General features: G+C 45.0%; 1 protein-coding gene and 1 long non-coding RNA gene across 4 annotated transcripts in view; one reads left to right on the forward strand and one right to left on the reverse strand.

The window, feature by feature from the left end:
- cilp2 (cartilage intermediate layer protein 2) overlaps nt 1-13898 on the reverse strand; it is a 38915-nt gene that overhangs the window by 23973 nt on the left and 1044 nt on the right. The window contains exons 2-5 of one of the 3 annotated variants that reach the window (XM_043721473.2): nt 8913-9014; nt 4386-4655; nt 3343-3525; nt 733-891 (exon numbers count right to left, since the gene is read on the reverse strand). In XM_043721473.2, coding sequence (XP_043577408.2) covers nt 733-891; nt 3343-3525; nt 4386-4655; nt 8913-9014 — 714 coding nt within the window. Of the gene's footprint in view, nt 1-732; nt 892-3342; nt 3526-4385; nt 4656-8912; nt 9018-13898 lie in introns of all 3 variants that reach the window. The other 2 variants (XM_043721472.2, XM_043721474.2) reach the window with 2 other exon arrangements.
- Nucleotides 1-13898, forward strand: part of LOC148142488 (uncharacterized) — a 61835-nt gene that overhangs the window by 12242 nt on the left and 35695 nt on the right. Inside the window, exon 2 of the long non-coding RNA XR_015751797.1 lies at nt 719-930. This is a non-coding gene — a long non-coding RNA (uncharacterized LOC148142488). The remainder of the gene's footprint in view (nt 1-718; nt 931-13898) is intronic.

Consider the following 13898-nt stretch of genomic DNA (forward strand, 5'->3'; position numbering starts at 1 on the left):
TCAGAGTGGGGGACTCAATTACTTGGGGTCACGAGTTCACGGAGAGAGGGGAAAATTCAAGGGAGATATACGAGGAATGTTCCTTATGCAGAGGGTGGTGATTGCCTGAAACACATTGCCAGTGGAGGTGGTAGGGCAGGAACGATAGCGTCATTTAAGCTGTATCTAGAGAGATACGTGAATGGGCAAAGAGCAGAGAGATACAGATCATTAGAAAACAGGCGACAGGTTTAGATAGAGGATCTGGATTGGTGCAGGCTTGGAGGGCTGAAGGGCCTGTTCCTGTGTTGCAATTTCCTTTGTATTAACCCTATCTATACCCCTCATTATTTTATAAACCTCCATAGGGTCACTTCTCAATCTCCTACTCTCCAGTGGAAAAATATCCCAGCCTTTCTTTATAACTCAAACTTTCCATACCCTCTTCTGAACCCTCGCCAGTTTAATAACTTCCTTCCTATAAATGGGAGACCAGAACAGGACACAGTACTCCAAAGAGGCCTCACTAATGTCCGTTACAACCTCAACCGAACTTCCCAATTCCTGTACTCAAAGGACTGAGCAATGAAGGCAAATGTGCTAAATGCCTTCTTAGCCACCCTGTCTATATGTGATGCTAGCTTCAAAGAATTATGTATCTGCACCCCTAGGTCCCGCTGTTCTACAGCACTACCCAACACCTCACCATTAACTGTACAAGTCCTGCCCATGTTTGTAGATCATATTCTTTACCTGCACAAGGAGTGTGGCTGCACTTCTGGACTTCAACTGGCCGGCCAATGCAAGTCGTCCTTTCTGGGGTTTGGACACAGCTTCGGCGACGCAGGATGTGACCTGTTCCACACGAGACCGAACACGTGCTCCACGGGCCCCAGTCTGTCCAATGAGCCTCTTCAAGATCAGAGGGTGGTGTCAGAGGGCAGAGGGCAGGTAAGTGAAATCAGCATATCGTTTCGAAACAGTACTAATAAATTACATCAAGGGGGGCAGGGAGGAGGGGGTGGTGGATACATCATAGCAGCAAAACAACAATGTGCATTCATGTGGCACCTTGAAATGTAGTAAACTATCCCACAGCATTTCACAGGAGCAATGAACAGACTAAAGTTTGATACTGAGCCACGTAAGGTGACCAAAAGCTTGGCCAATGAGTTTTAGTTTAGAGGAGCCGGTGTTGGACTGGAGTGGACAAAGTTAAAAATCACACAACACCAGGTTATCATCCAACAGGTTTATTTGGAAGCTCTAGCTTTCAGAGTGCTATATATACTCCAGAGTATACTCCACACCCACCTGATGAAGGGGCAGCGCTCCAAAAGTTAGTGCTTCCAAATAAACCCATTGGACGATAACCTGGAGTTGTGTGATTTTTAACAAAGAGTTTTAAAGAAGTCTTGTAGAGGGAAGGAGCAAGATCTTACAGCCATAGAGTTGTTACAGTACATAAAAAGAGGTAATTCAGCCCATCAAATCCATGCTGACCCTTGGTGCAGCGCTGCTACACTCCTGGTAATTGTTTCTGCCACTATGTGGAGATCTGTGTAAGGTAAATCTTCCACAACAGGACACCATGCTGCTGGGAGCAGAGCATTGAGCAGCCATGCAGTGTAGAGGGAGCACTGTGGTCCCACACTCTCCATGTAGCTTGTTTTATTCATTCATGGGTTGTGGGTGTCACTGGCGAGCCCAACATTTATTGCTCGTCCCTAATTATCCAGAGGGCAGTTAAGAGCCAACCACATTGCTACGGGTGTGGTGTCACGTGTAGGCCAGACCAGGTAAGGGAATGGTTGAACCAGGTGGGTTTTTTTCCCCAATAATTGACAACAGTTTCATGTTACTGTTAACCCATGACACCAGATTTTTCAAAATGAATTTAAATTACACCATCAGGTGCCCAGAACATTGCCTGGGTCTCTAGATGAATGGTGTAGTGATCATGCTACTAGAACATCACCTCCCCTATTGAGGTCCCCCAGTGTTCATCCAGTTTCCTTTTAAAAATCAATTATCGTCACTTCCACCACCACTAAACACCACTCAAGGTCATTCCCACTCACTGCGTAACAAAATCCTTCCTCATATCGCCCTCCTCACCCAAAGCCTTACATCTGTCCTTCCCTCATAATCAACCACTGAGTACAATTTCTCTTAGACTATTTTATCCATACCTGCCATAGCTTGTGCATTTCTGATTTCTCCTCAATCTCCAGCACTATTTTCTCCAAATTTAACAGGGATAATAATGAAGTAAGAATGCTCACATTAAATGTGAGTGGGAAAGAGAAAGAGGAGCAAGTGAGCAGTGGTGAGTTTAACCTGAGGGCCAGGCGAGAGGAACGGTTCAGAAATTATGAAAGGAGTAATTGAGTGCAGAAGCCTCAGAAAACGTACTAAATAAAACACAGACAGCCCCATACCCTGAGGAAGTCAGAGGCACGGAGTAAATCCTTTAGATGAAGCAGGTATTACTTCTCTCAGAGGATCTTCAGAAAATGGGAGGTTGGTTTATTGAGTCTAATCAAGGCAGCATTAGGCAGATTTTTGATTGATAAGGGAGACAAGGGTTATGGGGATAGGTAGGAAAGTGCAGTCAGTAATGATTATATTGAAAGGCAGATGGTCTTGAGGGCCTGAATGACCTACGCCAGCCACTGAATGTGATGTTCTTAATTCCTGAGTTTAGGGCCTGGAGAGAAAAGTTAAGATTTTGTTTACCTTGTGGTCAGTTACCTGCCCTTGAGCCTACAGTGAACTATGTACAAGATACCCAGTACCCCTGTGCTCCAGAATAACTGTTCATCTTTAACCAGTAAGAAAATCACCCACATACTGAATGTCGCAGCAGGTTTGAGGAGCTGAATGACCTACTCCTGTTCCTATTTCTTATGGTCTATGGTCTAAATTAACCCACACAGTCCCGTCTCAGAGTCTTACCTACCTGTGATGTATCTACCAGGGTCAGCATAGTGAGAACTTGCACAGTGCTTCACACTGGCCTGAAGTTACCGATTCGATTGTAAAAGCTGGGACAAGGAAAAGATTGGCAAAGGCAAAGACAGGTCCCTTACAGTCAGAAAACAGGAAATCAGAATGCAGTTAGTTAAAGGTATGAGGGAATGTGAAACCATGGCGGGTAGATGGAGTTAAAGTCCAAAATAAGCAGGAACTGGTTGAATGGTGGATCAGGCTGGAACCTGAGACTGTGTGTCAGAGGAAAACTGTCTCTATGGTTTCTCTAATTCTGACACATGGCTCTGAATGGATGGGCAAATGGATGGGTGGGTGAGTGAATGGGTGGGTGGACAATGGCTCAGTGGGTGGAGTGTGTTTAGCTCTTACCCCGACAGGGTTCGGTGCTGCAGTCTCGCCGCTCAATGGCCTTGCCCTTGCATTTCGGAGCCATGATGAAACGGAACCGCATGTTGTTTGTGCAGGTGCGCTGGCGAGCTTGGATCCCCGAATGACCGCACGCGGTCACTGAGCACGAGCTCCACGCTGACCAGTTTGACCAATAGGCTTGAACTGAGAACAAGAGTTCACAAACAAGGCGGTGAGGTCAACACATTCAAGTTCCAACACGGAGCCAGCCATCATAGCCGCTCCCCTCATTTCAGTGTTCACGACATCTTCTAACCAACTCCCTCAAAGACGTTGTTACACACTTCTGGAGTAGGTGGGACTTGATCCCCTGTTTCTCGTCCAGAAGACACACTACCACTGTACCACAAAAGTCCAAACTGCATTGTTTACTATTGTGTCTCCCTGTGTCTGATTAATTAAGTTGAATGAACTCAGAAGTAAAGAAGCTGTAGGAAGAGCTGGAAGGCAGAACTGTAGCATGGAGCAGGCATTGAGAATACACATGATATATGTAGAGAAATTAGTGTCAACTTTGTATTGAGGAGAGATGTAAACTATGCACCACCTTGATTTGATTTATTAATGTCACGTGCTGAAATACAGTGAAATGTATGGTTTTGCGTGTTCACCAGACAATTCATACCTTATATAAGCACATCAGGGTAATAGAACAGAATGCAGAATATAACAGAGAAGGTGCAGAGAAAGATCATTCATAATCTGATAGTGGGGAAGAAGCTGTTCTTGCAGAGCTCCAACCTAGAAACTGTAAAGTTGGAAATACCACCCTCAGCATATCATCACACAAAGTATCTAATTATTTTATTCAATTAATTGGTTCAAACATAACATTCACAATTCATGAGTAAATGTAGTTGCTTTCTTTAAAAAAAAAGTTGGAGAGAGATGAACATGGCAAGAAGCTGGGGATTTTAGGTCAGGCAGAAGAAGGAAAGAGAGAGAAAAGGACATTGAAAAGGAATGTTTGTCAGGGTTCCGGGATCAGGAGAGATGCCACCTACCCACAGGACATTGAAAGCGGATGTGATAATTGGAGCAGATCCTGCCCTCTGGCTGCTCTTTGTTGATGCACCAGAAGCCCTTGTCTGGGCTGTAATGGACAACCTCGCCAGTTTGTTCTGCCTTCACCCATTCCGTTGTGCGGGCCTCAATAGACCGTGGCCGGGCGCACACCCGTTCCCGGTAATAAAAGCGGATGGCCTCCAAACGCTCAAAGTCTCCGTTCCCACCGGGGTGATCGATATTGAACCAGGACGTCCACTCCGTCACATCTGTGCCCAAAGCAAAAAAATGACAAGTTGTTAAGACTTGCATTTCTGTATCGCCTGTCACCACATCTCGAAAGTGCTTTATAGCCAATCAATCGCTTTGGAAAGAGTCATCGTTTTTGTAGGCAGGAAACGAGGCAGCCAAGGTGCGCACAACAAGATCCCACAAATAGCAACATGACAGCAACCAGACCATGTCTGATTTTGAGACATTTGATGAGGGATAAAAACAGAAATTGTTGGGAAAACTCAGCAGGGTTGGCAGCATCTGTGGAGAGAAAGCAAGGTTAATATTTCAGGTTCAGTGACTCTTCCTCAGAACACTGGGTTTTTTTTTGCTGCAGGATAAATATTGGTCAGGACATGAGGGAAAACCCCCAGCTGTACGATAAAATAGTGCCAAAAGGATATTTCACATCCGCCTGACTGCCCTAGATTTAACAGTTCACCCAGGAGCAGGCAGCTGGGACTAGTTTAGTTTGAGATTCTGGTCAGCATGGACTGGTTAGACCGAAGGGTCTGTTCCTGTGCTGTATGACTATGACTCTGCATCAGCCTTGAACTTTATATTTACATTGCTGGATTAGGAGTTGAACCTAGAACCTTCTGATGGCAAGGAAAGGAGTAGTACCAACTGAGCCACAACGAAGGGGAAACTAAACCCTGTCCAATACACATTAGCTTTTCTCAGTGGTTATCAGAGGCAGATCTTGGTGTGATTCAATGAGGGGAGTGCTGCACTGTCTGAGGCACTCTCCTTTTGGTGAGGAATTAAACCCAGACTCCCTCTGGTGTTCCAAGTGATTATGGCACTCTAAGATGAAATGCTTGGGAAGCTCAAGAGTGTCCTGGTCAATATTCCACACGCAGCCAACTTTACAAAATTCTGATGCGGGATCAGCTGTGTACAGAAAAGGCTGGTCACATTCACTCAAGTACAAATGAAATATCCTTCAGTGTAGGGAGCTGTGATATTAGAATCATAGATAGGTACAGCTCAGAAACAGACCCTTCGGTCCAACTCTTCCATGCTGACCAGATATCCCAAATTAATCTAATCCCACCTGCCAGCACATGGCCCATATCCCTCTAAACCTTTCCTATTCATATATCCATCCAGATGCCTTTTAAATGCTGCAATTGTACCAGCCTCCACCACTTCCTCCGGCAGCTCATTCCATACATGTGCCAACCTCTGTGAAAAAGTTGTCCCTTAGGTCCCTTTTAAATATTTTCCTTCCCATCTTAAACCTACACCCTCTAGTTCTGGAGTCCTCCACCCTGGGGAAAAGATCTTTTTTTTTACTCTATGTATGTCCTTCATGATTTTATAAGCCTCTATAAGGTCACCCCACAGCCTCCGATGTTCCAGGGAAAACAGCCCCAGTCTATTCAGCTTCCCCCTGTAGCTCAAACTCTCCAATCCAGCAACATCCTTGTAAATCTTTTCCAAATCATTTTGCGTTTAACGACATTCTTCCTATAGCAGGGAGACCAGAATTAAACACAGTATTCTAAAAGGGGTCGAACCAGTATCCCGTAAAGCCACAACATGCCCTCCCAATTTCTATACTTAAAGCACTGGCCAATGAAGGCAAGCATGCTAAACGCCTTCTTCACCACCCTGTCTACCTTGTGACTCCACTTTCAAGGAGTTCGCACCCTAAGGTCTGTTTGTTAATCAGAGAAACAAGACAAGAGTCTGAAAACATCGCACTGAATGCTCCAGGAGAAGGACACATTGAACAGGAATAGAGAGAGAAGCTCAAGCTCAGTGACTCAGTTCAGTCTGCAAGAGCCTTTCCAATACAAGTGACGGATATTGAAGGACAGGGTATGGGACTAATGTTTAGGGCTCCAGACTGGGCAACAAAGGGGAAAGGACAGTGCAGAGCTGGAGAGAGACCCAGAGATTACAACATTAGCTACAGGTAAAGCTCTCTCTACACAGTATCCAAACACTCCCAGGACAGGGCCAGCACGGGGTTAGATACAGGGTAAAGCTCTCTTTGCACTGTCTTCAAACGCTTCAAGGACTGGGACAGCCTGGGATTAAATTTATTTAAAGGTCTGTGATCAGAACAACATTCAAAGTGCTGTCAGATTTCCAGCATCTGCAGTGCTTTGTTTTTTCTGGGGATTTTTTCTCCCCGAAGTGATTTGATTTTTGTTTTCCACAATTTCTAAGCAGAATTGCTCTTTTGGCATTGAACTGTCAAGTGCTTGTGTTTTGCTAAACATTGGAATGGCTGATGAATAATCACAGTCTCAGGTGACGGGTGAATAATCGAGACGTGCCCCAGCTGGGAGTCAGAAAAACAAAATAAAGACAGAAGAAATGAAGGGAAATGTAGGTCACTGACTGGGCATGCTGACGACACCATCGCTGGCTGCCGTCAGTAATGGATACAGTTCAAAGCGAGGGGGCACGGTGTGATAGCCCAGCGACCTACTTTGCTGTTGATGGGCGAGTGAACTGTTAGTGCATGGGAGCTGTCAATCTGTCACACTTCCCAGGGATATTCTCTCCCTCTCCCTGCTGCTGCTCTTTCTCTGCCATGAAAACTGAAAACATCTCAGTGAAGCAGCATGGGCTGAGTCACTGCTATTGTCATGAAACCCTTGTAGAAATACTCTGAATAAAATCCTGCACCTAGGATTAGGAGCTAAAATTTAAACCTGCCCCCATTGTTTCAAGAGCTCAAATAATGGCCGCTGTTCCAAATCCTACCGTTCACACCTCCTGTAGACATTATCTGTTTCCCAGTCACTCAGCCATGTTTACCCATTTCCTATACTTCTGCCCTCACTCCCTTAAGGGTCCTCTGGTCTTCACCTCTAACCTCGCCACCTCAGCATCTAAAGGATCATCAGCCGCCATTGCTGCCACCTCCAGCAAGATGCCACCACCAGACATATTCCACTCCTTCTCTGTTACCAACACCTCCCCCACAGCACCTTCCCCTGCAATCGCTGAGGGTGTAACACCTGCCCATTTACCCCCTCCCTCCTCAGTATCCAAGGGCCCAAACTTTATCTGCACTTCACTCAATCCAGTTGAATGTATTCACTGCTCACAGTGTGGTCTCCTCGACGCTGGGGAGGTGAAACGCCAACTAGGCTACCACTTTGTGGAACTGTACCCTCACTCTGTAAAAGCTCCCAGTTCCCTGCCTCTTCAACACCCCCCTCCCCCACCATGTTCCCTCGTCAGCATCTCTGTCAAGCTTACTGCAGTGCTCCAAAGAATCTCAGTGCAATTTGGAGGAGCAAGAGCCAGGGACTGGTGAATCTATGGAATTCACTTGCCACGGAAAGCTGTGGAGGCCAGGTCATTGAGTATATTTAAGATTAACTAGATAGGTTCTTGATTGTCAAAGGGTTCAAGGGAGACAGGGAGAAAGCAGGAGAAACCTAGCAGTCATGATTGAATGGCAGAGCAGACTCGATGGGCTGAATGGCCTGATTTCTGCTCCTATGTCTTATGGTCTTAACACCTCATGCTCTGTCGAGGCACATTACAGCCTTCAGGAGTCAACACCATGTTTAATAATTTCAGAACGTGATCACCCTCCTCTATGTCACTTACCCTCCCCATTAGCAGCCTACTGAGTACTTACCTCTCTCAGCTTATCATCAAGACCCTCTCTCTCAGCTGATTTTTAATCAGTAAGGGTTTAAGGGGGAAAAGGGCAGGAAAATGGAGTTGAGGATTATCAGATCAGTCATGATCTCATTGAATGACAGAGTGGACTCAATGGGTCAGGCAGCATCCAGGGAACAGGAGAATCGACGTTTCGGGCATAAGCCCTTCTTCAGGCTTATGCCCGAAACGTCGATTCTCCTGTTCCCTGGATGCTGCCTGACCTGCTGCGCTTTTCCAGCAACACATTTCCAGCTCTGATCTCCAGCATCTGCAGACCTCACTTTCTCCTCAGAGTGGACTCAATGGCCTACTAAAGCTCTTCCACCTTTAAGGGAGTATTTCCCAGTTATGATCACACACAAACATTAATTCTGTTTCTCTTTATAAAAATAATACCTGCTAAGTATTATCAATATATTTAGTCTTAATTTCATTCTTCCAGAATTTGCAATATTTCGATGTCATTTTGTCTGAGAGTTTTTTGGATTTCCTGTTCCAATGCTGCCTGCTTCCCAGGTACAGTGGCTGTGCGTTTTAGTGAGGGTTGGAATCTGGGGCTGGGGTGTTGATAATGGAATGGTGAGGGGGCTCTGGATTGGACATGTTGCCTTTACCTGGGTTCAGGTGCTGAACTTCATTGTAACCTGGTTTCCGAGTCCCCCTCCGAACCTGCTCCCATTTCTGGATTCTGGCCTGATTCTGTTCCGCAGAAACTGCTGCTAGAAATAGAGAATTTCAGAAAGCGTTGATTAAGATACAAGACCCACGACAGAATAGGATCACCCACACAGCTGTAAAGTGACCAGGAGCTGGGGGTCACAACCTCTGCACATGTTACAGGTGGAAGCTTTAAAACATCCTCCAAAGACTTGATTAAACTACCAAAGAGTGTCTTTTAAATTCTTGTGTATGGATCTACATATATCCCCACGTACAAACAGTTTTAGTCTGTATCTAACCCCGTGCTGTCCCTATCCTGGGAGTGCTTGATGGTGGAGGACAGTGTAGAGGAAGTGTTACCCTGTATCTAACCCTGTGCTGTACCTGAATTGCTCATTCAGAAAACTGGTGTAAACAATGAGCCAAATGGGTGAAAGTGAGGACTGCAGATGCTGGAGATCACAGTCAAGATTAGAGTGGTGCTGGAAAAGTACAGCAGGTCAGGCAGCATCCAAGGGGCAGGAAAATAGATGTTTCGAGGAAAAGCCCTTCATCAGCCCTTCATTAGTGAAATGGCCTTTGTCAGCATTGTAATCATTCCATTTGAACCCAGTGAGTTTCTACCAGCTCAGAAATAGGACCAAGTGAGTAAATTAACATCTTCACAGATTCTTTCATGAGGAGACCATTCGGCCTATCATACCTGTGCTGGTTCTTTGAAAGAGATTCCAATTGGTTCTCCTCTTCCCTGTTCCTTTTCTCATAGCTGTGCAAAATTTGAACTTCAAGTATTTATCCGGTTCAGTTGTGAAATTTTCTCTTGAATTGCTTCCATCCCTGATTCAGGCAGTACATTCCAGATCACAACAACTCCCTCTGTAAAAAATAAAATTCTATCTCCTCTCTGGTTCTTTTGCCAAGCACCTAAAACTGATTGTACATCTGGTAACTGACCTTCCTTCTAGCCAAAGTAATTTCTGGCTAGACCCTTTCAAACTCCATCCTGATTTCAATCTGCTCAGCAGTCCCTACTGTAAGGAAAACAGTCCTATCTCCTCGCAGTCTCTCTGCTGCTTATTGAGCAGTGCATTTTATAGATGGTGCACACTGCTGTTACCGGGTGCCAGTGGGTGGGGGGGGAAGTGGATGTGGTAGTCTGCTTTGCTTTGGATGGTGTCAAGCTCCTTGAGTGTTGTTGGAGCTGCCCCCATCCAGGCAAGTGGGGAGTATTCACCACACTCCTGACTTGTGCCTGTAGATGGTGATGATGTGGAGGTGCTGGTGTTGGACAGTAGAATCCTTACAGTATGGAAACAAGCCATTTGGCCCAGCAAGTGTAACCCTCCCAGACCCATTCCCCTCTGACTAATGCACCTGACTAACATCCCTAACCACTACAGGCAATTTAGCATGGCTAATTCACCTAACCAACACATCTTTGGACTATGGGAGGAAACCTACATAGACACAGGGAAAATGTGCAAACTCCACACAGAAAGTTCTCCAAGGCTGGAATCGAACCCAGGTCCCTGGTGCTGTAAGGCAGCAGTGCTAACCACTGAGCCGCAATGCCACCCTGTAACCTGGTGCTGGGTGATTTTTAACTTTGTAGATAGTGAACAGACTTTGGGGAGTCAGGAGGTGAGTTACTCACCAGAGAATCCCTAGCCTTTGATGTAATTTTGTAGCTCAAAGTTTGTGAGAAGATTTGTAGCTCGGGTGCTCGTTGTTGTGGTTCTGTTCGCCGAGCTGGGAATTCGTGTTGCAGACGTTTCGTCCCCTGTCTAGGTGACATCCTCAGTGCTTGGGAGCCTCCTGTGAAGCGCTTCACAGGAGGGTCCCACGTAATTTTGTAGCTGCAGTATTTTGTGGTTGGTCTAGTTCAGTTCTGGTGAACCCCAGGATGTTGTTAGGTTCTGATTGGACAAGAGCAGCCTTCTCTAACAAAGGGGCATTACTGAAGAATTTGAATGTGAATAAGACGGATTGCTTTACGGTCACCCTCATCCAACTTCTTATTTCTCCATCTCCTGACCCAGCATTTATTGCCCATCCCTAATTGCCCTCAAGTGAGTAGTGGGGATGATTTGCCTCATTTCAGAGATTTGTCACCTTTTGATCTGGCTGAAGGGTCGCTGTAGGCAGACAAAGGCAAAAAGATTCCAATTCCTCCTCTATCTGAAGATTTCCTGCTATTGGAAGGATGTTGAAACTTGAAAGGGTTCAGAAGAGATTTACAAGGATGTTGCCAGGGTTGGAGGGTTTGAGCTATAGGGAGAAGCTGAATAGGCTGGAACTGTTTTCTCTGCAGCGTCGGAGGCTGAGGGGTGCCATTATAGAGGTTTATAAAATCTTGAGGGGTATGGATAGGACTTTTCCCTAGGTGGGGGAATCTAAACTAAAGGCATAGAATTAGGGTGAGAGAGGAAAGATTTAAAAAAGGACTTAAGGGGCAACTTTTTCACACAGAGGGTGATGTGTGTATGGAATGAGCTGCTAGAGAAAGTGGTGGAGCCTGGTACAATTGCAATATTTCCTGGAGAAGGGCTTATGCCCGAAACGTCGATTCTCCTGTTCCTTGGATGCTGCCTGACCTGCTGCGCTTTTCCAGCAACACATTTTCAGCTCTGATCTCCAGCATCTGCAGCCCTCACTTTCTCCTCCAATTGCAATATTTAAAAGGCATGTGGATGGGTGTATGAATAGGAAGAGTTTAGAGAGATATGGGCCAAATGGGACTAAATTAATTTAGGATATCTGGTCAGCATGGATGAGTTGGACTGAATGGTCTGTTTCTGTGCTGTTCAGCTCTATGACTATTTCTGATCCATCCTGATGGTGGAGCTGATCCTGGAATTCCCACCATTGCAACTGCCACTTCCTCAGCCACCATCCCACCCCAATGTGCCTTCTCCCATCTGCTCAGTCACTGGGAGGAATCTCCTTGCTCTCCTAGTGAGGGAGTATCTTCGGCAGAACTCAAAACGAAGCGAAAACACTCTAGCCACCATCTCCGTGTGAACTGAGCTTGTGTGAGTGTGATTAACCTGTACCCACTGGTAATACATGGTTGCACTGCCAAAGTGCTCCACTATACAACAAGTATAAGCATTCTGTCTGGTGACCTTTCTGCCCAATTGTTTCCAGCTTCCTTCTGACCTGCAGCTATATTTATATAGCACCCTGTGTGCAGCACAAACTGTAACCTCCGCACTACTCCAAGCAGATCCAAAAGGGTATAAACACATAAACCAAGTAAAAGAGAGAGAGTTGCATTAATATAGCACCTTTCATGAACCTAGGAAGCCCCAAAGTGATTCCCAGCCAGTTAAGGAGTTTTAAAAGTGCAGGATTCTAAATTGATTATTCAACTTTGTCTTCACATCAGGCTTTATTTCATTCAGCAAACACAGCTCTTCCTGCCAGAATAACTCAAGTTGAGAGTTCAAGCTCATTTTAGAAATGGGCTTCAATTCAAATTTCTAGCAAAAATAGAAGTTTCTGGAAAAACTCAGCAGACCTGGCAGTATCTGCGAAGAGAAAGCAGAATTAACATTTCAGGTCCTGCAACTCTGCTTCAGAACTGCTTTCTCTCCACATTTGCTGCCAGACCTGCTGCATTTTTCCAGCAATTTCTGTTTTTGTTTCTGATTTCCAGCATCTGCAGTTCTGTATCTTTTTTTGTTTAAAATTCAAATTTCTAATTGGTTATTGTTTTTTGCTCAACATGACCACTTTAAACACAGTTTAAGACTGCAGTTACCTCACAAGGAATTGAACCTAAGTGCTTCTCTATAAAGAGATTGTTCCTGCATATCAATCCTTTGAGTGATCTGGGCTCCATTAAAACAGTAGCTAATCAATGTGTTTAATGATTATTAATCTGTCTGATCATAATCTAATTGCTACTTGTGGGATCTTACTGTTTGCAAATTGTTTCCTGCATTTTTCTACAGTTTCCACAGTAAATGTGCTCCGTAAAAATGACAGTAGTATCTGTGAAAGGTTTTGGGACCTCCTCAAGGCACTGTGGGAGCCCAAATTCCTCATCTTCTTAGAAAACTAGAAACAGGGCTGAGAGACAGCACAAGTTTAACTGTAACATTAATTCCTCCTGTTTCCCTTGTAAGAAATTTGAACCAATGACTTGCAGGTTACCAAAATATTGAGAGACCGACACTGCAATGTGAAAAAGACAACCTCAAAAATTTACAGTTTGGTTGATTGTGGCTAATTTTGACTTGGAATTCTGAAGGTTGAAGGTTCAAATTCCACTGGAGACTTTGAGCTAGTAATCCCAGAGCTGCACTGTGGGAGGCGCTGTCTTTCAGATGAGACATTAAACCCAAGGCTTTATCTGCCCTCACACTATTTGATCAGGTACACCGGAGTTTCCCTGCTGGGCTGACTCATGCCTATATTTTAATGGTGTTGGTTTAAGGGATATGAGCTCGTCATGTTGTGCACAGAATGGTTGCTATTTCCTTGCATTGCAACTGGAACTGCTCATCAAAAAATATCCCGCTGCCTGTCATTATTCTGACCTATTTAAAATCCATTCTAATTTTGACCAAGTCAAATTATTACCCTTGCGACTTCCTCAAACCAATCAAATCTAATTTATGGCAAGTCAGTGTTCCGCGTAAGCCCTTTTTTTTTTACAGAAAACGCTGGAGAAACTCAACAGGTTTGACAGTGTCTGTGGAGACTGACATCTGTTAGTTAGCCCCATTTTGTCAAAAACTAACCTACCTGTTATTACACACAATTGGAGCAGGTGGGACTTGAGTCCAGACCTCCTGGATCAGAGATAGGGACACTAATGATTTATTGCTGTCACGTATACTGAGGTATAGTGCAAAGTGTTGTTCTTACAGGCAGATTGTACAAGTGTATCAGGGTAACAGAACAGAGTGCAGGATAAAGTGTTACAGCCTCCC

This window comes from Chiloscyllium plagiosum, unplaced genomic scaffold, assembly GCF_037043375.1.
Source record: "Chiloscyllium plagiosum isolate Xiang-an unplaced genomic scaffold, Cpla_swu_hap1 HiC_scaffold_28, whole genome shotgun sequence".
Taxonomy (NCBI): Eukaryota; Metazoa; Chordata; class Chondrichthyes; order Orectolobiformes; family Hemiscylliidae; genus Chiloscyllium; species Chiloscyllium plagiosum.